This window comes from Chiloscyllium plagiosum, unplaced genomic scaffold (genome assembly GCF_037043375.1).
Source record: "Chiloscyllium plagiosum isolate Xiang-an unplaced genomic scaffold, Cpla_swu_hap1 HiC_scaffold_19, whole genome shotgun sequence".
NCBI lineage: Eukaryota > Metazoa > Chordata > Chondrichthyes > Orectolobiformes > Hemiscylliidae > Chiloscyllium > Chiloscyllium plagiosum.
The window spans coordinates 13875067-13897750 of NW_028270157.1; the positions used below are offsets into that span (position 1 = coordinate 13875067).

The window sequence follows — 22684 nt, forward strand, 5'->3', positions numbered from 1 at the left end:
AGTGTATAAAATTGTGAGGTGAATAGTCAAGGTTTTTTTTCCTCTCAAGGTAGGGGAGTGTAACACAAGAGGGAATAAATCTCAGGGGCAACACTTTCATGCAGAGGATGGAGTGTGTATGGGATGAACTGTCAGAGGAAATGGTGGAGGCTGCTGCAATTACAACATTTAAAAAGCATCTGGATGGGTAGTTGAGTAGAAGGGTTGAAAGGAAAATGGGTCAAATGTTGGCAAATGGGACTAATCAATTTGGAATCCCTGGTCAGTATAGACGACGAGTTGGTCTGAAGGGTCTGTTTCCATGCTGTACAGCTCTATGACTAAGTACTGTTGGTGTACTGACAGCTTTGAATAAAAGGAGACTATCGTTGTCTTGTCCCTGCTTTCCTCCACTCTTTTCCTATTCTGCAGAAATACGAATTGCTGATGCTTCACCTTTAAGGATTGATTTCATGTTCTCACTTGAATAGAAGCTGAGGATACACTTGTCTCAGGAAGTCAGGCTATTGCATAATACTCTGTAACAGCATCCTGTTTCAGCAAAGCCACAATAACTGATTGGTTTTCAGCTAGTGACAATATTTTACATGGTGGGCAAATAGAATCTGTAGCAAGATAAAGCACAAATCGTTTCTGCTGAGTTTTGTTAATGTTGTATTTGAGTATTCAATGTGCTTTTTTTTATTGTTGCTATTGCCAGATGCGGAAAGTCTGTAAATGGAAACAGACCAAACCTACCTTCAAGAATAGGTAAACGGCAGCAATGGATGAACAAGCACTTTTGGGTTTGAACCCAAATGCAGATGCAAGTTTCAGACAGAGGGTGAGTTAAACAACTCTAATTAAAATACCGCTTAATCAGTTTTGATTTGTCTAGGGAGGAATTTAATATTTTGTCAAGAGATGCAGGATGTTAATGTAACACAAATGGGTGACAAGCACAATAAGAATAGAGAAACAGTAGGCTTGGTACATCGAGTCTGCTGCATTGTTCATTGTGATTGTGGCTCATCTCATTGGATGCTGTTTCCCAATCCCATTCCCAAATCACTTGTTAGGTTTATTGTATAGAAATCTGTCAATCTCTGACAGATATACTCAATGAAACAGTAACAATGAACCTGAATATTCAGTAAGCAATGAATACACCCAGTCCCCAGCTTGCAAACAGGACCTGTTTTAATAGGACCACTTTATATTCTTCTGAACTCCAGTGACTGCAGGTCCAATCTTTCCTCAAAAGTAATCCCCTCACTCCTGGAATCAGTCAAGTGAAAATTTGTTTCATTGTCTGTGCTGTACAAAATGGCTTTTTCATTCGTCTACATTACAATCGTGACTGCACATGAATGGAGCTCATTGTGCAGTGCCTGAATGACATGGTAATTTGCACCGTTTGCATTTGCTGATGACAACTCCATAGCGAACACACTCCCTGCTCGTGCAATGTTTGTGACTTCAAAAGTGCTAGGTAGCTGTTGTATCAAATATGACAAAAACTAAACAAAGTCAGAAGGAAACACAACATTATTCTTGCTGCTTCCAGTTACCACCTCTCTCCTCTTCAGACCAACCCCTGTATTGCTCCCTTTTTTTGTATTCACGTTCTTGACATCCTCAAGTGCTGAGTTCCAAATTGGACCCAGTATTCTAGTGTTTATCTATGTTTAATGTAACTACCTTGTTTTTGTATGCTTTATTGAAGAAGCTTAGTATTCCACATGCCTTACATTTTAAGGCATTCTCTGGAAGGTTTATACATGATGGCTGATTCTCATGGTATCCTTTCTTTTGCTGTGATCACAGGGAAATGGAAGGGGCTAAATATAGTCCATAGGAAAATGGCTTTGCTCCCCATTAGAAATTAGCACCTGAGCATCCAAGTGACCTGATGGATAAAAGCATCTTCTGTTTTAAATTTCATGTACAGAAAGGTCCTGGGGCTGATTATTCATTAGGTCTGGAAAAACATATCTTGGACAGGACACTGCTCTTCTATATCTGGCCTCGGTACCATCTCTCCATAAACTATGCATTTCAAAGCTCCAATGTGATGTCTTCCAGAGTTAAATAGCTGGCGGACAGTTACTGTCTGGCCATGCAGATGATTATTGGTCACTTAAGAGCAAGCCTACATCTGTAATCTATGGAGGTTCTGCATTTCGAAAAGTGACCTTTCCTTTCCCCTTGTTTGTATCTGTCTGCTTAATCCAGGATGAAAGTACTATATTAAAACTGTAATTTCTCTCGATCCATATTCTAGGCATTGGCGTATTTTGAACAGCTAAAGGTCTCTCAGAATGCATGGCAAGTGTGTGCTGAAGCTTTAGCACAGGGAGTATACAGGTAGGAATTTGCAGACATTTCTACTCACCGTTGTAGCAGAAGAGAGTTTTCCTTTGATTTACGAAGCTTAACTGGTGTGCTGGAGACGAATGGGTGGGAAACTGTGGAGTATGCATACTTTGAATTTGGGGTGGGTGAGGTTTATGAGCAATTAGTGCTGGATCTCAACAAGAAAGCCACGAATTGGAATTACAGAAATTGCTGGAAAATCTCAGCAGGTCTTGCAGCATCGGTGAAGAGAAATTGCTTAACGTTTTAGGTCCAGTGATCCATCTTCAGAACAGATCTGAATCTGAAACATTAACTCCGATTTCTCTCCACAGATGTTGCAAGACTCGGGATTTTCCACCAATTTCTGTTTCTGTTTGATTTCCAGCTTTTTTATTTCAGTTTTTGTTTTAAACTAACTGCAATTGTTTTTCTTGTCCACAGTGATGACCATGTAAAGTTTTTTTGTATTCAAGTATTAGAACATCAAATTAAATTCAGGTAAGAGTGACTGTGCTATATATAGTGTCTGCCGGTGTTCTTTTTCAGAACACCCAAGGTGTGAAGTGTTGAACTGGAGCCTGGTCTTCACAACGTTTATAAACAGTTAGTTATTTGCAGTGACATTGATAAAACATATATTCTGATTCTATGGCTTCTGTGGAAAAAAAAGGGAAACCCCAGTTAAAAGGTCCACCATCACAATGAAATATTTTAAACAAAATGTCTACTGTTGTAGTTTTGTGATTGGGCAGCACTGCCTGAATAATTTTATGCCAATAGTTCTACTAAGATAAAGTTCACTATTGTGTTCTCCTTTGTGACACCTTGACCAGTCTCAGCTGACTGTCAAACTGATCAACACCTTGTTTTTCCCCTCTTTAAAATGTTATAATTGTTTGAAATCTGGCTTCTTGTATTTGCCCTGGTGAGTACATTGTGGAAAGCTTTGCCAATGTCTGTCTCTTCAGAAATGTTCAATTCCTGCAAATTAACATTTTCTGTTTAAATTGATCTTTCTTTGGAATTTGTAGGGAAACGTTTTTATAGAAATATAAGTAGTCTTTGATTATGAATTACTACCGGAATGCCATTCATGTACTCAAGTGCTTTTAACAGTGGTACATCGCAGATGCAGGCGGTGCTGAAATTGAGATCTCCCTTGACATTACTAAAGGGTCTTGTCAGAAAGTGTAATTAGAGTGGAAGCAATACAGAAACTGAGAAACATCCATGAACGTTACTTTTTATAGTATTTCTTAAAAATGGCTCTGTCAATTCTAAAATAAAACACATCTTTGTCATTTTTTAAACTTGTGAACCTATGGTAAATGCACCACTTGAGAATTTGCTTTCCATTAAATATTTACCGTATATCTTTTCACTGTTTAAAAATCCAATTGCTTATCTGCGGCTTTAAAGAAAAATGGAAAGAAAACTGCTACCTGAAGTAAAAGTGTGCACTGCAGCTGTGCAATCTGCCATGTTCGCCAATGGCAACATTCTCCAGGATTGCATTCCGCCATGTGTGCGCACAAACTGTGGGCTTTTATTATACATAACTCTGCGTGTTTTTTATAATGCATTGTATCTATGGATATAAGATATAATAATGGAACCTTTCACCCTGCAATTACGAGCGCATACTATGCAGAAACTGCACTGCCATCACTAGCATTGTGTTAATGCTTCTTTTAAATAGTTTGGAATTTTTTTTTTCTTATTCATTTGTGGGACTTGGGTGTCGCTGGCTGGTCAGCATTGATAGCCCATCTCAATTTGCCCTTGAGAAGGTGGTGGTGAGCTGCCGCCTTGAATCGCTGTAACCCACTTGTGTGGGTTGACCCATAATGCCGGTAGGGAGGGGTTTCCGCAGTCGCTCTGTCATTGAGTGTATCTAGATTTCTAGATATTAAAGATAACCTAAATGACAGAGCAGGTTTAAGGGCTCAATGGTCTACTGTTCCTATTTCAGTGTCCCCAAGAGGATTTTTAACAGATTAAAGAATTTTCAACTGACAGTAGTATTAGTAACCAGAGGACACATTTTAAAATAAATGTCAAAAAGTGCCTGGACCAAGAGAACAGAATGGGAAATTTTTTAATTTTAACTCAGCAAATTCTAATCTTGAATGTCCTGCCTGAAAGGGTGCTGGGAGCAGTAACTTTCAAAAGGGTATTGAATAAATTCTTCCAAAGTAAAATATAAGCAGAGCTGTGAAGAGACCGGACAACTGCGGAGTAAATTATGCCATTTCAAAGAGTTGACCAAGACCAAGACCAAATACTCAGTGACTGTCTTTAGTTTACTGTTTCTGATTATGTTGAATTTGTTGAGTGCAGTTATAATCTTCTAAATCCATGGATTCTGTTTTAGTACAGAGTCCCGATCCTTTACATGGTAGGTATAGATATTCCAATAGCAGCAAAATAATTACTAACTAAACAAATCTGATGCCACTGTTTTCTGTATATTTTTTATTTGGCCTTTTTTAGTGTTTAGTGTGCTGCTTTTTGTTGATTTTAGGGAATGTGTGACAGTACCTTTATTGTAAGAGTATAAAGGTAGGAGCAGAAATCTCAAGGGTCTGCTTGGAGGCTGTTGCCTATTGCAATAAGCCCCACACAATGAAATAACTTTTTTAAAAATCCATGACTTAAAGATAAAAGTGCTCACTTGTTGGAAGAGATCTATGTATCTAAAATGCCATCTTTCAGGTGAGCTACTGAACTGCAGCTCAAAGTAACAGATCCCTTGGATTGTTTGGAAGAGCAGGGGAATTGTTGCTAGTGTCCCAACTAATGTTTCCCCACAATGTAACTAAAGCTGATTGGTCATTATGACATGACTGTTTGTGGGGGCTTGCTGTGCACAAGGTTACTGCTGCATTTGCTGTATTAAGTAATGATGGTGTTGCAAAAATTATGCTTTGTCAGACATGAACTGCTTTGGGGTCCCTGTTGAGAAAGGGTAAGGGTTATGCTAAATCTTTGTTATCCGTCGGGGTGTACGGGCACAGACCTCCTGCAGATAACACAGAAATGTGACTAGCACTGTAATAAGAATCCCCATTGTACTGCAAAGGGCCACGTAATCTGTTGGGATTAGTCAGTTTGGGAGAGGAGAAAATTGAGACTGGGCCAACCATGCATAATGGGTAAGTTTATAAATGCAAGTCTTTAATAACAAAATATTCCACGTGTAAAATGTTGATTCAGGTGTAACGTCTGACATTTTCAAAATGTGATGTATTTTGTGGTTCTTCAATATAGTCTCCTGCTGCAAGCTACTTAAATATTTTACTTGTCCTGTGAGCATAGGGCACAAAGTCTGATTTGGTTTTTAACTTTGCAGGTATGCTGCTCTGACTGGAGCACAACAACAACTTATTAGACAAACCATGATGACATGGCTTCAGGCTCAAGTGAGTTCTGCTACTGTCTTATTTGTCATTATTACAGTGAACAAAATGCTCAACTTTGCATGTGGCCAGGAGCACGTGAATTTTCAAAATTGGTTCTGGTTCCCACAAGCAGTTAAGTTTATTATATGGAGAAATGGGAATTGGGGCTAATCAGTATGCTTTCTAAGAGCAGACAGCAGAATGGTGGGCTGAATGGCTTCCTTATTTTTCCAAGGGTAGGGGGGTAGTTTTGGTATGCTGACTGATTCTCTTACCTCTTTGCAAAATTGGGATCTTCTCAATTACGCTTCAACTGAATTGATTTTTGATTTCACATCATGTCACATGCTCCAGATTCTGCAGGGGGGGAAGTCATAACATCAGAGTTTTGTTTTACAGCATGGATAAGAGGTCCTCGACCCATTATCCTTTTAAAGTCTGCTTTAAACACCATTCTTTAAACACTGAATCCTTCCACGTTTATCTTTTATCCTCCACAGACAGTGAGTCCACACCCAGAGAAGACTTTTATCCGCAACAAAGCGGCTCAGGTCTTTGCTATGCTTTTTCTAGCGGAGTATCTTACCAAGTGGCCCAAGTTCTTCTTTGACATTCTCTCAGTTGTTGGCCTTAATCCACGAGGAGTTGATCTCTACCTGCGAATCCTAATGGCTATCGACGCAGAAGTAGTAGATCGGGACATTGTTCACACAGCAGAGGTAAGAACGGTGAGCACAATTTTTATCTTTTGCTGGAATAATCTGTTATAGCTTAATTTCTACTCTGTGATTGACTTAGACAGTTGTGATTTTGTGTATAAATTTGCTTGGCAATAGTCAGTGGATTTATTTTTGCTTTTGCTCTTGGGATGTGGGTACCATTGGCTTGGCCAGCGTTTATTTTCCACTTCTATTTGCCCTTCGAAGTTGCTGATGAGCTGTCATTTCTCTGCCTTCAGTGTGGTGTAGGTATTAGGGAGGGGGTTCCTGGATTTTGACCAAGTCACAGTGAAAGAACCACGCTATATTTCCAAGTCAGAATGATGTGCAGCTTGGAGGGGAACTTGCAGGTGGTGGTACTGTCGTACATCTGTCCTTGTCAGGAGGTTGAGCTTATGTTTTTTGAATGTGCTGTCAAAGGAATGTACAGCTGCTGCTGGAAGCTAGTGAAGTTTAAACAATTGTTTACCTTTGCGTAAAATAGCTTCTACTTTTACACTTGAAATAAATGTTGCTGAGGAATTGCCAATTCTGGTTACATTGCTTGATGCTGATTTTTTGGCCAATAGGAATTTCACATTGTATTATTCCTAGATTCCAAAATTGAGAACTTGAGAAATTGGAAGGAGGATCAGGCACCATTATAACAGTTTAAAAATCTTTTAGGTTTTCAACAATATTTTGAATTGGAAGCACCATAATTTAATATCAAACAATTGCTCCATTGATCTGAAATAGGCAGGTAATTGACATTCTAATTCCAGTTGACTTTGATTTATTGTTGTCACATGTACTTAAGTACAGTGAAAAGTTTTGTTTTGCGAGCAGTACAGGCAGAACATAAATGAGGGCATCCAGATCATAGTGTGTTTCGGCAGAGCAAGGCATATGAAGTTACAGCTACATAGGAGGTGCACAAAAGCAAAATCAGTATTAGATTTGAAATTGGAGAGCTCCATTCAGTGTAACAACAAGGAAGAAGCTGTCTTTGAAGCAATTGGTGCATTTGATCAAGCTTCTGTGTCTTCTATCTGATGGAAAAGGTTGTAAGAGAGTATTACTAGGGTGGGAGAGATTTTTGTTGACAGCCTTTCGGGCAGCACGGTGGTACAGTGGTTAGCACTGCTGCCTCACAGCACCAGAGACCCGGTTTCAGTTCCCGCCTCAGGCAACTGTCTGTGTGGAGTTTGCACATTCTCACCGTGTGCGCGTGGGTTTCCTCCCACAGTCCAAAAATGTGTAGGTTAGGTGAATTGGCCATGCTAAATTGCCTGTAGTGTTAGGTGAAGGGGTAAGTGTAGGGGAATGGGCCTTGGTGGATTGCTCTTTGGATGGTCAGTGTAAACTTGTTGGGCCCAAGAGCCTGTTTCCACACTAAGTAAGTAATCTACTATTTCCGTGGCAATAGGAAGTGTGGATGAGGTCCATGGATGGGGGGTTGGCTTTCGTGATGGTTTCTATAGTTTCTTAGTGGTCCTGGGCAGAGCAATTGCCATACCAAGCCATTATGTAGAATGCTTTCTATGGTGCATCTGTAAAAGTTGGTACAACTGAACACATTCAAACCAAAATGAAATTTGACAGACCATAAGTTTCACTTTGTAATTTGAGTACCATAGTAATTGGACATTGAACGTATTGATTATTACACAAAATGAAAAATAAATGAATGAATGTTACACTACGCAAGAATTATTTGATGTGGTCTCATCATAAATATCAAAAGCTAATATTCAACCTTTTTGTCCTTAACCAGGACTTTACAGATCAGCCAGTTTTAAGGGTAACCCTATTTCTAGCTTGAAAGTTCCCTGTTCAGTGGCTGGCTGTAAATTGGTTCACTCAGTGCTATTTCTTAGTGTCTTTTCCTGAGATTCTTAAACCACGTTAGTGCAGCTCCAATTTCCTTTAAACATTAGGATGCAGAAAAGGAATTTCTGGGACTTTCCAGCATCTCTTCTGCCCGGCATGTTTTGGAGACTGCTAAACTGCACTGCTGCAGTTATGAATCTTTATTTGAATGACCTGCTCCTCTCTCTGAAAGAAATCTGTATCTTCACAGAGCTTGTGGATGAATCTTTCTGAAAAGATTTGTTTCTCTGTCCTCCTATGCTACAGGACATTGGCTGTCTCTAGGCAACAGCCCAGTTTTTTTCTCCATTCTGCCCTTTTTAAGACATCAAACTATTTCTCTCTAGGGTTTTAAAAAGGCCTCATTTAAATGCATATAACACATTTCCAGGCAACTTAGTACCGCATTCAGAAGTGTAAAATAAAGCTAATTTAATGTTTCCCCTGAGTGCACACATTATGTATATCTTTAAGTTTGATTTTGTTCTATAATTCTGACCCCTTTAGAACTCCAGTTTGTGAGTAATGATAAAGTACCATGAACCACCTTCATAAAGGACTGACGGGACACAAATGCTAACAGAACCATACCTCAGCACAAAGCTTTGTGAAAATGCACTTGGATGAAAAGAAACATGTTAAATGCTTAGAGATTGGATGCATTGCCTCTTGTAATTTCAAGTATAAATGTGAAAATGTTATGGCAAATTTCAAGGTTAGGGATAAGATTTTTGAAAACCATTAAAATCTCAAATTTGAGCACCAGTTGTTTTATGCCACCTAGTATGAAGGAGCAATTGTTGTGATATTCCCTGATAATGGTGCTGTGGCCACCCAAAGGGCATATTACCTATCAAACATGAATAATGATACTGTGTGGCACATATCTGCCAGTTGGGATGTGTCAGCTTATATCAAACAATTTATTTGCTTTCTTAAAGTAACTGAACTGTGAACTTCTTTAATTATGTATGACTTCTGTCATTAATATTGGTGGTGTGGCAACTTATAAAACTTTTCACTGTACTTTTCATGTAAACATACATGTGACAATAAATGTCTATTCTATTCTAATGGGCAATGTACTGACCCTACTAAACTACCCCATTCTTGCAAAACTCAAAACCTAATAAAATCTCAGGATCCCTGCAGTGTGGAACAGGCCTTTCGGCCCAACAAGTCCACATCGACCCTGTGAAGAGTAACCCAACCAGACCCATTCCCCTACCCTATTTTTACTCTAAATTTACCCATGACTAATGCACCTAACCTCCACATCCCTGAATACAATGGGCAATTTAGCATGGCCAATTCACCTAATCTGCACATCTTTGGATTGTGGGAGGAAACCCACACAGACATAGGGCGAATGTGCAAACTCCACACAGTCACCTGAGCCTAGAATTGAACCCAGGTTCCTGGCACTGTGAAGCAACAATGCTAACCACTGATCCACCATGTCGCCTCTGTAATATTAAATGTGTTTTCATGATAAGGCAGTATTCGCTGAGTGATAGTTTAATACTTATCAGTTTAAAATTATCAATTGGGGCTTGCAATGTGGTTCATTTAAGCTCACTAGAAATTGGCGATACTCCGAGACCAATTCTCTGCTCTGAGGTAAAATGATAATGTCAGGCATTGTACCTTTTATTGAAACAGAAAGCATGTGGAAGATGATAGCTGCCTGGTACATTCTTGATGACAGCATTTTGATCAATCAGTGTTGACTTGCCATCATTGTCAATCATTTGACTATCATCATTTTTCTCATGCACTGCAGATTGATGCTCCCTCTGAAGTTTGACGCTCTTGTGTCTGTCCTTATGAGTGCAAAGTAAAAAAAAACTCACCCTTGCTTTATCCATGAGCAAATATAATAACATTGAAAGTAAAAATCTGTTGGGTTCAAACAAATTTAGTTGCAGTCCAAGTCTTTATTTTTCCTTTCCTGGAGCAGGTGAGACTTGAATCCAGGCCTTCAGGTCTAGGAGTACCTCTGTACCACAAGAGGGCCCTACAGCAGTCCAAGTCAAATCTCCCACTGAATCTGAAACAGTTAGTCATAGATGTACAGCAGTTGTCGGAGTTCATTACCCCTATGTTCAGCGTCATTTGAATAGTGTCTTGATATAATTTCTGAAGTCCTCGATTTAAACATGCCTTTTTTTTGTAAGTGTGGTCTTAAAGATCTGCTGACCTTGCTGTAGCTATGGACTCTAGAGAATGCAGCATTTTTTCTCATACCTGAGCTTCCCTTCATCTGCGATACTTCCCTGTACATTTTTTAAGTAGTGAAGGGATGATTTGAAATATGGCTTCCAAAGATTAAAGATTGTTAAAAACAGTACCTTTCTTTTTAATATATACATCGAGACTGCTGAGTGAGGGAAGGGAAGAGATTGCAGTGGCTTTAATATTAATTTTCAAATCTTACTGGCCATAAGAATAGTGCCAGAGGACGAGAGGGCAACTAATGAGTTCCATTATTCAACAAGAGTGACAAGGATAAACCAAGAAACTACAGGCCAGTGAGTCTAACACAGTAATAGGAAAACTACTGGAAAATATTCTCAATTACAGAATTAATCTCATCTTGGAGAGACATGGCTAAATCAAGGATAGTCAGTGTGATCAAGCTGTCAGATGGGCTGAAGAATTGCAAATGGAATTTCATCCTGAAAAATGAAGTGTGATGCATTTTGGGAGGAGTAAACAGTCAAGGTGGTAGATGTTGGATGTTCTGATCCTAGGAAGCAGAAGGGGACTTTGGTGTGCATAATAGTTGGATTCTTGAAGGCAACAGAGCAGGTGGATTAGGTGGTTAAAAATGCGTTATTACATACCTGCCTTTATTAGTTAGGCATTGAATACAGAAAAAGGAGGCTATAATGGAAATGTATATAATGTTAGGTCACAACTGGAGTACTGTTTGCTGTTCTGGTTGCTACACTGTAGGAAGGATGTGATTATGCTCAAAGGGTGCAGAGGAGATTCAGCTCCTCAGCTGAAGTGAAGCAGCTATGACGAGAGACTAGATAAGCTGGTGCAGGTTTTCTTAGAGCAGGGAAGGCTGAGGGGGAAACCTGCTTGAGGTTTACAAAGGTGAGGGACTTAAATGGGCTAGTTAGATAGGAACTTTTCCACTTAGAGGGTCAATAACCAGGGAGAACAGTATTGAGGTAAAGAGCTGAAGATTTAGAAGGGGTTTGAGGACATGTTTTCGTTCACTCTGAGGGTGGTGGACATCTGGAACTCTCTCTAAAAGGGTGCGAAACCTTGACATCGAAGAACTATCGAGATGAGCATATGAAATGTCAAGGTGACAAGCCCATTGCTTGAAATGGTAATAGAGTAGACTGACACTTAATAACCATGGACATAATAAGGTCTCTTTAGTGCTGTAAGATCAGAGTTGATAAAATGTGGAGCTGGACAAAGCACAGCAGATCAAGCAGCATCAGAGGAGCGGGAGAGTCGATATTTTGGGTAGGACCCTTCATCAGGATCTCTGCCTCTGTCGCTATGTTGGAACTACCACTGCATCAAATTTGGGATTTTTATTCTGGAGAACAGACGCTTGATCAAGTTTGTAATTGAGTTTGAAATCTAAATTTCTTGCATTAAAAATGAGGACATCCTGTTTTTGAGGGAAAACGTTGCTTCGTTAAAAGGATGCTTTGGTGAATTAAAGTATTTTCTGTCACTACAGGAGTGTAGACGAAATACTTTAATAAAGGATGCAATGAGGGAACAATGTATACCAAATCTCGTGGAATCCTGGTACCAGATCCTGCACACCTATCAGGAAACCAACTCTGAACTAACGTGTCAGTGCCTTGAGGTTGTTGGAGCTTTTGTATCCTGGATTGACTTGAATCTGATAGCAAATGACAGGTATGTGTTTTCTTAATGTTTTGTTTTCAGACAAAACTGTTTTTCCCTCATTGTGAAAGAAAAGCTTCTTTGCCTTTACATGAATAGGACTCATTAGAATTCTTTATATGATACCCCATCATTAGTGTGCATTGTTTCCTTTAATAAAATGGTGCATGGATAAAAAGTAATCCAATGAACTGAGTGTTTAACTCCTAGGAGCTTGCTGTGTACAAACTGGCTGCTGCATTTCCTACATTACATCAGTGGCTTAACTTCATCAGTACTTCATTGGTGTGAAGTCTTTTGAACTGGTACTGAGGTCATGAGATACACACTATAAATGTAAGCTTTTTCACTTGATGTCTCTGAGCAAGCAGTCAGCTCAGGCCATGTAGGTTAACCATGGTTGGTCTTCATACAAACAAACTTTGAAGGCTTTGAAAGTTGGAAAGGCTGTGGATACTATTAGTCAAGCAGCTTCACTCTCTCAAATTCTGCTTAATAAATTTAGAAGCACTAATCTTCCTTCCTTTGTCTCTATGCACAATTTTATTTTACTAGGATAGTGAACACAATGTAACTGTAATTTACAACATAAAAATTTACCTAGTGCGTGTTACTTTAGTTTACAAATCTTACCAGGAGGCACACTGGCTCTCAATGTCAGGGCGTCAGGTTTGCTTCCAACCTGAGGGCATCTGTCTGTGTGAAATTTGCACGTTTTCCCCATGTCTCTGGGTTTCCTCCCACAGTCCGAACATGTGCAAGTTAGGTGGATTGACCATGCTAAATTGCCTTGGGCTGTCCAGTCTAGGTGGATTAGCCAGAGGAAATTCAGGATTACAAGGATTGGGTGGATCTGGATGGAATGCTCTTCGGCGGGTCACTGTGAACTCGATGGACCAAATGGCCTGCTTCCACGCTTCTCTGCTTCTGTCTTCTGCACTATGGACACAGGATTGAGGGATGCTGGATTTATGACACGAAAGGAAAAGACATGATAGCCATGATTTAGTTTAGCTCCTGGTTTCATTCATTGCCTGTAATACTTGTCTGCATCAGTAATTCATCTCTTGCCTTCTATCAAGGGACAACTCAAGAGTGTGTACTTGAAAGCTGTTCACTTGCCTGATTGGGTGCAGCTCCAAAACCCTTGAACAGTCTACTTGATTAACAACCTTGAAGGAGATGCAAGTTCAACCGTATAGGTGGCAGTATATACGGTTTACAAAATGCAATGCAGTAACTCACCCAAGCTCTTTGGACAGCACTTTCTTTGGACTGGGGCAGCAGATGCATTGGAACGCAGCCACCACCTACAAGTTCCCTTCCAAGTTGCACATCATCCAATGTCACCATTCCTTCATTGTTACTGTGTCAAACTCATGGAACTCCCTTCTTGATCAGCACTGTGGCTGTTCCTATATATCCAAAGAACTGCAGCACTTCAACAAGGAGGCTTATTTTCTCAAGGGCATTTAGACTTGGGCAATAAATGAGAACCTAGTTATGCCCACATGCTGTAGCAGAATTATCTAAAAATTTGGAAGGTTCAAACTGAATCAAACTTGCATTGTTTGATTTGAAAGTTAAATTTTACTTTGGATATGAAATTTTTGTTTATAGTGCCCTGGAGAGGAAGGCCAAGGGCAAAATGACCTTATTGCTGTCAACCCATGAATTGTCCCAAAACCACGTGACTGGCAGTGACAAAACATTTGCTCTTTGTGCTGAAGTTTAAATGATGAGTATTGTTTTAAAAGTAATTACAGGAAATAGGAAGGAAAGGTCCATGGCATCACTGGTGTATGACAAGTGATTTTTTTTTTTCATTGTTTGTAATACGAATTTTTTGTTGTTTTGCTTAAGCCTTTGCAAAATACAATAACGTTCCCCTTTAATGTCCAGTGTCTGGCTTATATCAAAATATCTCGTTGTGTTCTGCTGGTCTGTGTAGTTGACTAACTTTTTATTGCAATGCATTTCTACTTTAAAATAAAGGCAAGCATTGAACAACTGCACATTGTCCACCCCCTCCCCGAGTGAGGGAAATTTTATTAATAAAGATCAGGCAGCCTGTGTAAGCTAAAACATCTGGTATGTTGAGTTAATTTCCCTTGCCTAGCAGTTGTGGAGAACTTCCATTGAAACAGTGGATCTGTAATTCTCATTCCCCATGTGGTCAATTGAACATAGACTAAAGATCTGGCCTAGGACAGCAAGTGTGAAGGTGCTGTCCCTACTGATGTTTTCAGACTTTGACAACCAATTTTGTGATGTGTAGGACTAGACCCGTCAGGAGTGAACAACATTCTGAAAAGTTATATCAGACTGAATGTTAACTCTGTTTCTCTTGCAGATACTGCCAGGCATGGGGTTTCTCCAGCATTCTCTCTCTCTCTCTCTCTCTCTCTCTCTCTCTCTCTCTCTCTCTCTCTCTCTCTCTCTCTCTCTCTCTCTCTCTCTCTCTCTCTCTGTAGGAATTTGTCATTTAAAGATTGTCGCCACCAATTTGTTTTTTATTTGTTTTTCTTTCTAGGTTTGTGAATTTGTTGCTCAGTCACATGTCAGTGGAAGTCCTCCGTGAGGAAGCCTGTGACTGTCTATTTGAAATCGTAAATAAAGGCATGGATCCTGTTGATAAGACAAAACTTGTGGAATCGCTATGTCAGGTGCTGCTGGCTTCTGGCTTCTTCAACACTGAGCAGGTCTGTGCTATAGTACAATTACAGCAAGTATTCCTTTTTTTGTATTTGGCTGTGCTCCCTCTCTAATAGTTTGAAAGTTGTGATGAGAGATTCGCATGTTACTTATGACAAATAAATATGATTGGCTGTTTCTGTTGTTGGACACGAGGGTCCCCTTAAAACTGAATTTTCTAGGTTTTTCTTATGTAACAGACAGCCTGATAGAATGACTGCTCCTGCAGTAACCAGCATTTCATAAACAAGCAAATGTCTTTTAATAAAGACAGAAGAATGCAATAAAGGTCATAAGAATCATCAGGATAACAGATCACAATGATCTATTGAAGTGATGTCAATAACTTATCTGGCGCCATGTGTACCCCATAATCAATGCTGTGTTTGGGGAAAATAAGTACTGCTCTTAGAAATAATTTATAATTAGCCTTCAGGTGAAGTTGGGCAAGTAGGGAACAGTTATCAAGACATCAAGTGTAGTTGTTCCATGTCCATTGGCTAGAATGGGTGATTGACATAACTACTAGTCCCTAGAAGTAGGTTAATGCTACACAACAACTGCTCAGGTTAGAGCGAAGTCCTTATCTGGTGGCCCTTGTAAGACCATAAATAGGGATAGGAGTAGGCCATTTGGCCCCTCCAAATCTGCTATGCAATTCAACAGGTTGATTGACATTCCTCATGTCCACTTTCCTGCCCGTTTTCCCCCTATCGATTAGTTTCTTGACAGGAGCTTGCTGCTTCGGGTGGACGATCCAGTGAAGCTCCGAAACACTTCCACTGGAGAACAAGAAGCTGCCTTCACAGCACTTTTCTAAGTACAAACCTTACTTTCCCAAAACTGCATTGATAAGAGGGTACATATAGTGCCAGATAAATCAATGACGTCACTTCAATGGATCGTCATGTCCTCTGTGATCCCGGTGATTCGTGTGACCTTCCTTGTACCTTCCCTTTGTCTAATTTACTGGGATGTTCATGATTGCAGAAGGTTCATTACTGTGGTAGCAGTCATTTATGTCAGGTTGCCTGAAATAATAATTTAGTTTTAAAGGGTCCCCAATCTATTGTGGTCAAAGTAATATGGCCCAAAATCACCATAGAGAAGATAGATTAAATTGCCTACTAGTTTTGTGGTGCAGTTCATTTTATTTTTGGTAAATAAGCTAAACATTCTTGTTTTCCCATTCAGTGGTGCATTTATTCAGGCATATTAGTTAACTTGGTAAGATGGCTAGTTTGTGTTTCAGAACAATGCCAATTCTATGGGTTTGATTCTCATTTCAACTGATGTAGACTTGACCTATCCTTTCTCTTCTGTCCTTTAGTCTGTAGGGTGATAATTTTGAACCATCTAGTAAATGACTCCTGATGTAGCATCAGCAGGTAATAAGTAATGGCAGAGCATACAAATTAACTAATGTAGTTACTCAATCACTCAGCCTGCATAGGTATCAGTGAAACTTAGAATCGCTCCTTTGGTGGAGTTACGCTGGTTTTCAGTTGCAATTTTGAAACAGAAGTTCTGTTGAAAGTGGTGCAGAATCAACACCTGGACCAAAGGCTATTAGATAATGTTTTGGCTTCAAGGTGATTAATGTAAAGATAGCATAAAATATGTTGAGGGAATTCAATCCTTGTGTCAAGTGCAGGGTCAGAATTAATTAGGTATGGCACAAGGAGTGTTTAAAATCATTGTTTTCTACTTCCTGTAGCAAGCATTTGCACAGGAAGACTGAGATGTTGCACCAATGAAGCAAAAAATACCATTGTTTGGATGTGTTGGGGAATGGCAACAGTTTTATTTTTGCGTGACTGGTATATTCAAAGTCCTGTGTAACAAGGCATCACAAGCGCCACCTTTTAAAGATGCGTTCTTCATCATTCCTGCACAGTGGCAGCCATCCGTGCCATCTATACGATGCACTGCAGGAACTTGTCAAAGTTCCTTCGACAGCACCTTCCAAACCTGTGACCTCCTGAACAAGAGCTGGAGAAGCTTTGGAACACCACCTACCTCCAAGCCACACTAAAGCCTTATTTGGAATGCTAGCACTTTGACTTTACTGTGTCTCGGCCAAAATTACAGGAGCTCCCTTTCTAGCAATACGACTGGACGACTACTGCACCAATCCAAGAAGGCAGCTCATCGGCTTGATGGCAATTAAGGATGGACAACACATTATACCGATGCCAGCATTACCCACACCTTAATATTAATGAGTAAAGAATTATTGAGAGTGGGAGTTTAAAAACTGGCCTTGCTAGTGATGCTCACGTACCAAGGAAGTAAAATGACTGCAGAGAGGTAAACATTCTTTTGCAGTGCATCAGACTAATGAACTTGTTTTCCTATCTAGGAGGAAGATGTTGACTTTCTGGCAAGATTTTCCAAGCTGGTTAATGGGATGGGCCAGGCGTTGATAACAAGTTGGAGTAAGCTTGTAAAAGCAGGGGATGTGAAGAACAGCCAGATGACCGTTCAGGCAGTGGAGGCAAAAGTGCCTCTTCTGCTTAAGCTGCTTGTGCACGAAGATGATGATATTTCTTCAAATATAATCGGTTTCTGCTATGACTACCTTCATATGCTTAAACAAGTAAGTTAGAAGACAAAAGGGTTTCTAGTGTCTGATTTTGATGTTTTAGTAAAAATTTGTTTGGGCTAAAGCAACCTTTGCATGGAGTGGAAAGAAGGCTGGGTGGACACCTAATTTATCTAATGTTTCATCAAGTTGTGCATTTTTTTTTTTGTCTCATTCCACCTGTCCCAAATTTGAATTGCAGACGGGTTTATTTTCTGTTAAAAATCAGCTAACTGAGGTTGGCCTCGCTTGGGAGGAAATAGTTGTGCAACTCCGTGTTATGTAATTGTACTTTTCTGAAACCGTAGAACTTTGCTGGAGTGGATTGAATTTGTTGGCAGCTCCTTGAGTCTTCAGGATCTTTAATAACGACCCACCTTGAAATCTGATGATATAGATGTTGGGGTCCAAGAAATGAAACCGTGTTACAGCTGAGCTGCATAATAGAATTTTTTTTTTAGATAATAGAATATATGAAAATGGGAATTATCCCACATTGTCATATGAATGCAGGTTACTATTACTGAATTGATCTGATTTACTTCACCTGAATTTAGTTCTTTAAAACCTTCTTTGCAGATAAAGGCTTGAGTTATCTCGTCCATGAATGAATGTTCCCAGAATCTTCCTCTGTTAATTATGGGTAAAATAATAGTACTGACCATGGATGGGATTTAAACAACCTAATTAACTTGTTATAATTATTTTTGTAGTGAAATGAGCCGTACAACTTAACATTACAATTAGACAACCACTTTGATAAGAGGATAATTGATCTGACAGTTGTGTATAATTAGATAATTTACACTATAATCTATCCACTATTATTTCAAATCTGGTCATAATTACTACTAGGCAATTGTGGGGAAATTCCTTGCTGTAATTTGAAAATAATAAAGACAAAATCTAAGTACCCCTGTACCAGTAGAATAGAGATAAGTTTAATACTTATGTCAGACACTAATCATGGTAAACTAGGAGCATGTTCACTCAGCCAGACGGAGACTTTTCGGGAGTCAGGAGATCCCTCCATAGAGTGAATTTGCGGTGTATTGAATCATCTTGGATCTGACTTCCATTGTGTTTAAATGTAGTGAATATTTGGTTAGCATTAAATGTAGGGTCTTGTGTAGAACTATTTGTTGTGTTTTTAATAAAAAAACAAACTAGGGGCCAAAAGTGCAAGATAGTTATTAATAATTAATCCAATAGGGAAATTACGACAAATTTGTTTTGTCAGTAATGAGAATGTTGAATTTATTTATCTCAGCCACATCCTGTCGTAATAACTTCGATAGTTTTGAGAAAACTAGATAGGTGTGTGAAAGAAAAGTGAATAAAAAGGAGATTCATGTCGAGTATTGTCACCAGTACCGAATTGTTGAGCTGAAATGGCCTGTTTCTTGAATCCAGGGAAACAATATACTGTAACCCGACTGGTATGTCAAAGTCCTAATTAGATCTACAATTTTGAATATGCAGAATTAAGTTTGTCTAAAAATCATGTTGTTATCCTTGAGTAATGAGTTCGCACACTGTGTTTTCAAGTGAGTTAGTCTGAAATTTTTCTCATCTTAAACTCCCTACCAAACATGGCAAGCATTTTTGAATGCAGTTATGCTTCTCTGATTCTATATTTGCTTTGGGAGGTAACTAGAATACTTGTAGCTTTTACTAAGAGTACTGTGGCAGTGATTATAAAGTTCAAACTGGCAATTAAATGATTGACTCTCGTGTTGTGTGGCATATATTACTTGAGCTAAACAATGCTCCATGCCGGTCGAGGAATGAGTGAAGTGGCCACATGTTCTTGATATTGTAGTCCTGTGTGATAAACTGTGCAGTTTAATTTGTGAATGATGTCTGCATACTTTCACCTTGAGTACTACATTCTGCTATATTTTAGTTTGAGATTCAGAATTTATATGACAGGAGTTTCTTGGGTTATCTCTTTATTTTTAGACAGACCAAGGGAAATTGCCTGCAGGATTCTAGGCTGAGGGAGTGTAAAGTTACCACCTATGTTTTACCTGGTGCGAGTGGGAATGCTCAACTGATGAGGCTTTTATTTTCCCTTTTTCATTGGTAGTCTAGCTAAGAGTGAAAACTATGCACACGATTAATGTTATCCCTTTCCTGCAGAATAACTTATTGTTAGTAATGTAGATTGACTATATGTATTGCTTTGTTAAAGCAGTGTGGGAGATCTGAATTTATAACCTCCTGTACTCATTATCTCTTCAGCTTCCTGCACTGACTGAACAGCAAAAGGCTAATATTGAGGTAAGCCTGATGTGCTTAAATGAAAAAAAATTGTTACACCAAGTTCTAGTTATTGTTTACATCCTGTGTCCATTTTTTCGATGTAGGCAATTATGCATGCGGTTATAAAGAAATTAACCTATGATGAAGAATTCAATTTTGAAAATGAGGTAAGACAGTGCGTTTCAAATTTGGTTATCAAGAATTTTGTATTGCATGAAATCACCTACCTTGCTGAGTGCAAAAGCCATGTTTCCCTGTATTCTGCAATTGTATGTTTCTAGCAAAACCAGCTTTAGCTAAGAAATCCTAATAAAAACTTTCCTTTAATCTATATCTGTGAAAAGCACACTGGTGTATATGTGATGGTTTGCAGGTTAAGGTTTTGTCACTGATGCTTGTAGACCCAGAGCCAATCTAGGTTTGACCATGTTCTGTGTTACTGGTCACAGCCAGACGTGTAGCTAATGACAGAAGGGGAAATAGTCAGATATGTTTCTTGATATTGGTCACCACCAAATAAATGAAGTTTGTGTACTCAGTTCAACGAAACTGGAAATTCTCAGCAAATCAGACAGCTGTGTGCAGCAATTTCTTAGATTTACAAATCAGTGATCTTTTGACTTTTGTGCATTATGAAAGGTTGAGAGATTCCACATAACTTGAGTTATGCACTTGAATAATGGCCACCTTGATATGTTTCTGAGATGATTCTAGAACTGTACCTCAGTCATACCTTAATGCAGGAGAGGCCTTGTTCACTATACAGGATATTACAAGGTTTTTACATATTGTCCCTCCAGTGTGGAAGCAGGCCATTTGGCCCATCAAGTCCACACTAACCTCTGAGGGTCCCACCATGGTACTCTATCCCTGCATTTCCTGTGGCTAATCCACTGAGCCTGCATATCCTTGGATACTACGGGACAAGTTAGCATGGTCAATCCATCTAACCTGCACATCTTCGGACTGTGGGGGGAAACCGGAGCACCCGGAAGAAACCAACGCAGACACTGAATGTGCAAACTTCACACAACACGGTCGTCTGAGGATGGAGTTGAACTCCGCTCCCTGTCACTGTGAGGCAGTAGTGCCGCCTGATTTTAATAGGAGTGATAATTATGGCCTTTAAATCTCATTACTGATTCAGTTGAAAAGGAACATTTTAGTACAAATGCTGTAACTATCTTTTTTTATTTATATGCCGTAAGCATTATAAGCAAAACTGGCATTTATTGTCCATGCCTAATTGCCTCGAGGATAGTTAAGAGTCTCTGTTGTTAAGCATAGGAGTCCATTCAACCTGTCATGTTTGCACCAACCCTTTCGATGTGCATCATTATCTACTGCAGTTTTCCTGAATTCTTTTTATCCCATATCCACACACATTACTTATACCTGAATAACCATCCAACACTGAGTCAGCCACATTACTGTGGGCCTGGAGTCATTTGTGGGCTGGACCTGGGAAGGGCTGGCAGTTTTCCTTCATATTTAAGGGCGTCAGTGAACCAGATGGAGTTTGACTACAAGCAGCAGTTACATGATCATCCATTAGAACACCCATTGTTCACAGCATGTGAGAATAATAACCCATTTGAAATATTTTTGCTTCAGTTGAATAGCCCCTTATACATCCTTTTTCAATCTTTTGATCTTCCAACCAGCCTCTGTGATACTGATCTGCTTTACATTGCTAATGTTACCAGAGAAGTGCGTTCAGGTTTCACTGGAAATGGTTCTGAATCAAATCTTTGACGACAATAAAGCACCTTCCCCGATTTGCACCCAACAGCTCATTTTTATTATTTCACTAGGGCGAAGATGAAGCCATGTTCCTTGAATATAGAAAGCACTTGAAGTTGCTATTGGACAGACTGGCACAAGTTTCACCCGAGTTACTTTTAGCTGCTGTCCGACGGGTCTTCAATGCAACGCTGGGGTAAGTGTCACTGAGCGTGTGTGTCCTCGTTTGAAACAGATCTGCGTCATGTGTAGTTAGTATGATGTATTGGTGCTCCAGCATTTGGAGTTGTGTGTCAATTCTTGGAACTTTGCACAAAGCCAGTTACAGGTTTACTTGCCAGATAGTGAATTCGTGGCAAGTGGGGGCTAGATGCTTCTCTGCAGGAAGACTGAAAATGACAAGAACTGTTGTCCTAGATTAACATGTTACATGGTGAAACCACGGGAGGGGAGGACAAGCGTATGAAGCAGCAACAACTTGCATTTATATAGTGCCTTTAACATACCAAAATGTCCCACAGCGCAATGCAGGAATGTTGTCAAACAGAATTTGACAACAGGTCAAATACTAGGTCCAACCAACAAAGCTGGGAGAACTTCTTAAAAAGGAGCTGGAGCAGGTTAAAGGATTTTGACTTGAACGAACAATTTTTAAACGTTATCAATCCATCCCAACGTTTATAAACGCCAAACATTTAGGAACAGTTACTACTCCTTTTTAATTTAATCTATTTGGAAGTCCAGAATCTCAAAGTTTGGTGAAAGTAATATTTCCCTCAACTGACTGAAGTGAGAACTAGAATTGCTGGTTGTTTGCAGCTCAGAAAATTTGTGTATTTCTAAATAAATTTTTTTCTTGAGTGCCGGAGCATTGTGTATGCCAGTTTGAATGAAAACAAACAGGGGCCTATCACATTTGTACTTTTCACTCTTCAACAGTGCATATGATAGAAAGGTAGCATCGTAACTATGGACAGGAGCAAGACAGACAGACAGACAATTTGGGTAGGTAGCCACAATAACCATCCTCTTTGTAATCATTATATCTCTTTGACTGTGACCGGTTTGAAAGTGGACCACTGAGATCGCACTAATCCATGTTTTAATCACTTGTAAATTTGACCTGTTTCTGATATTTGTGGGAGCTTGCTCTGTATGATCTGGCTACTGAATTTCCTACATTTCAACAACTTTAAAAGCACTCA

At 39.5% G+C, this 22684-nt stretch overlaps 1 protein-coding gene across 2 annotated transcripts in view; it reads left to right on the top strand.

The window, feature by feature from the left end:
- Positions 1-22684, top strand: part of xpot (exportin, tRNA (nuclear export receptor for tRNAs)) — a 55916-nt gene that overhangs the window by 720 nt on the left and 32512 nt on the right. Inside the window, exons 2-12 of one of the 2 annotated variants that reach the window (XM_043709954.2) lie at positions 701-823; positions 2264-2346; positions 2779-2835; positions 5690-5759; positions 6239-6466; positions 12021-12205; positions 14727-14895; positions 17250-17486; positions 19716-19754; positions 19841-19903; positions 21551-21675. In XM_043709954.2, the coding sequence (XP_043565889.1) occupies positions 764-823; positions 2264-2346; positions 2779-2835; positions 5690-5759; positions 6239-6466; positions 12021-12205; positions 14727-14895; positions 17250-17486; positions 19716-19754; positions 19841-19903; positions 21551-21675 (1316 nt within the window). In that variant the 5' untranslated portion in view covers positions 701-763. The remainder of the gene's footprint in view (positions 1-700; positions 824-2263; positions 2347-2778; positions 2836-5689; positions 5760-6238; positions 6467-12020; positions 12206-14726; positions 14896-17249; positions 17487-19715; positions 19755-19840; positions 19904-21550; positions 21676-22684) is intronic. The other variant, XM_087997031.1, reaches the window with a different exon arrangement.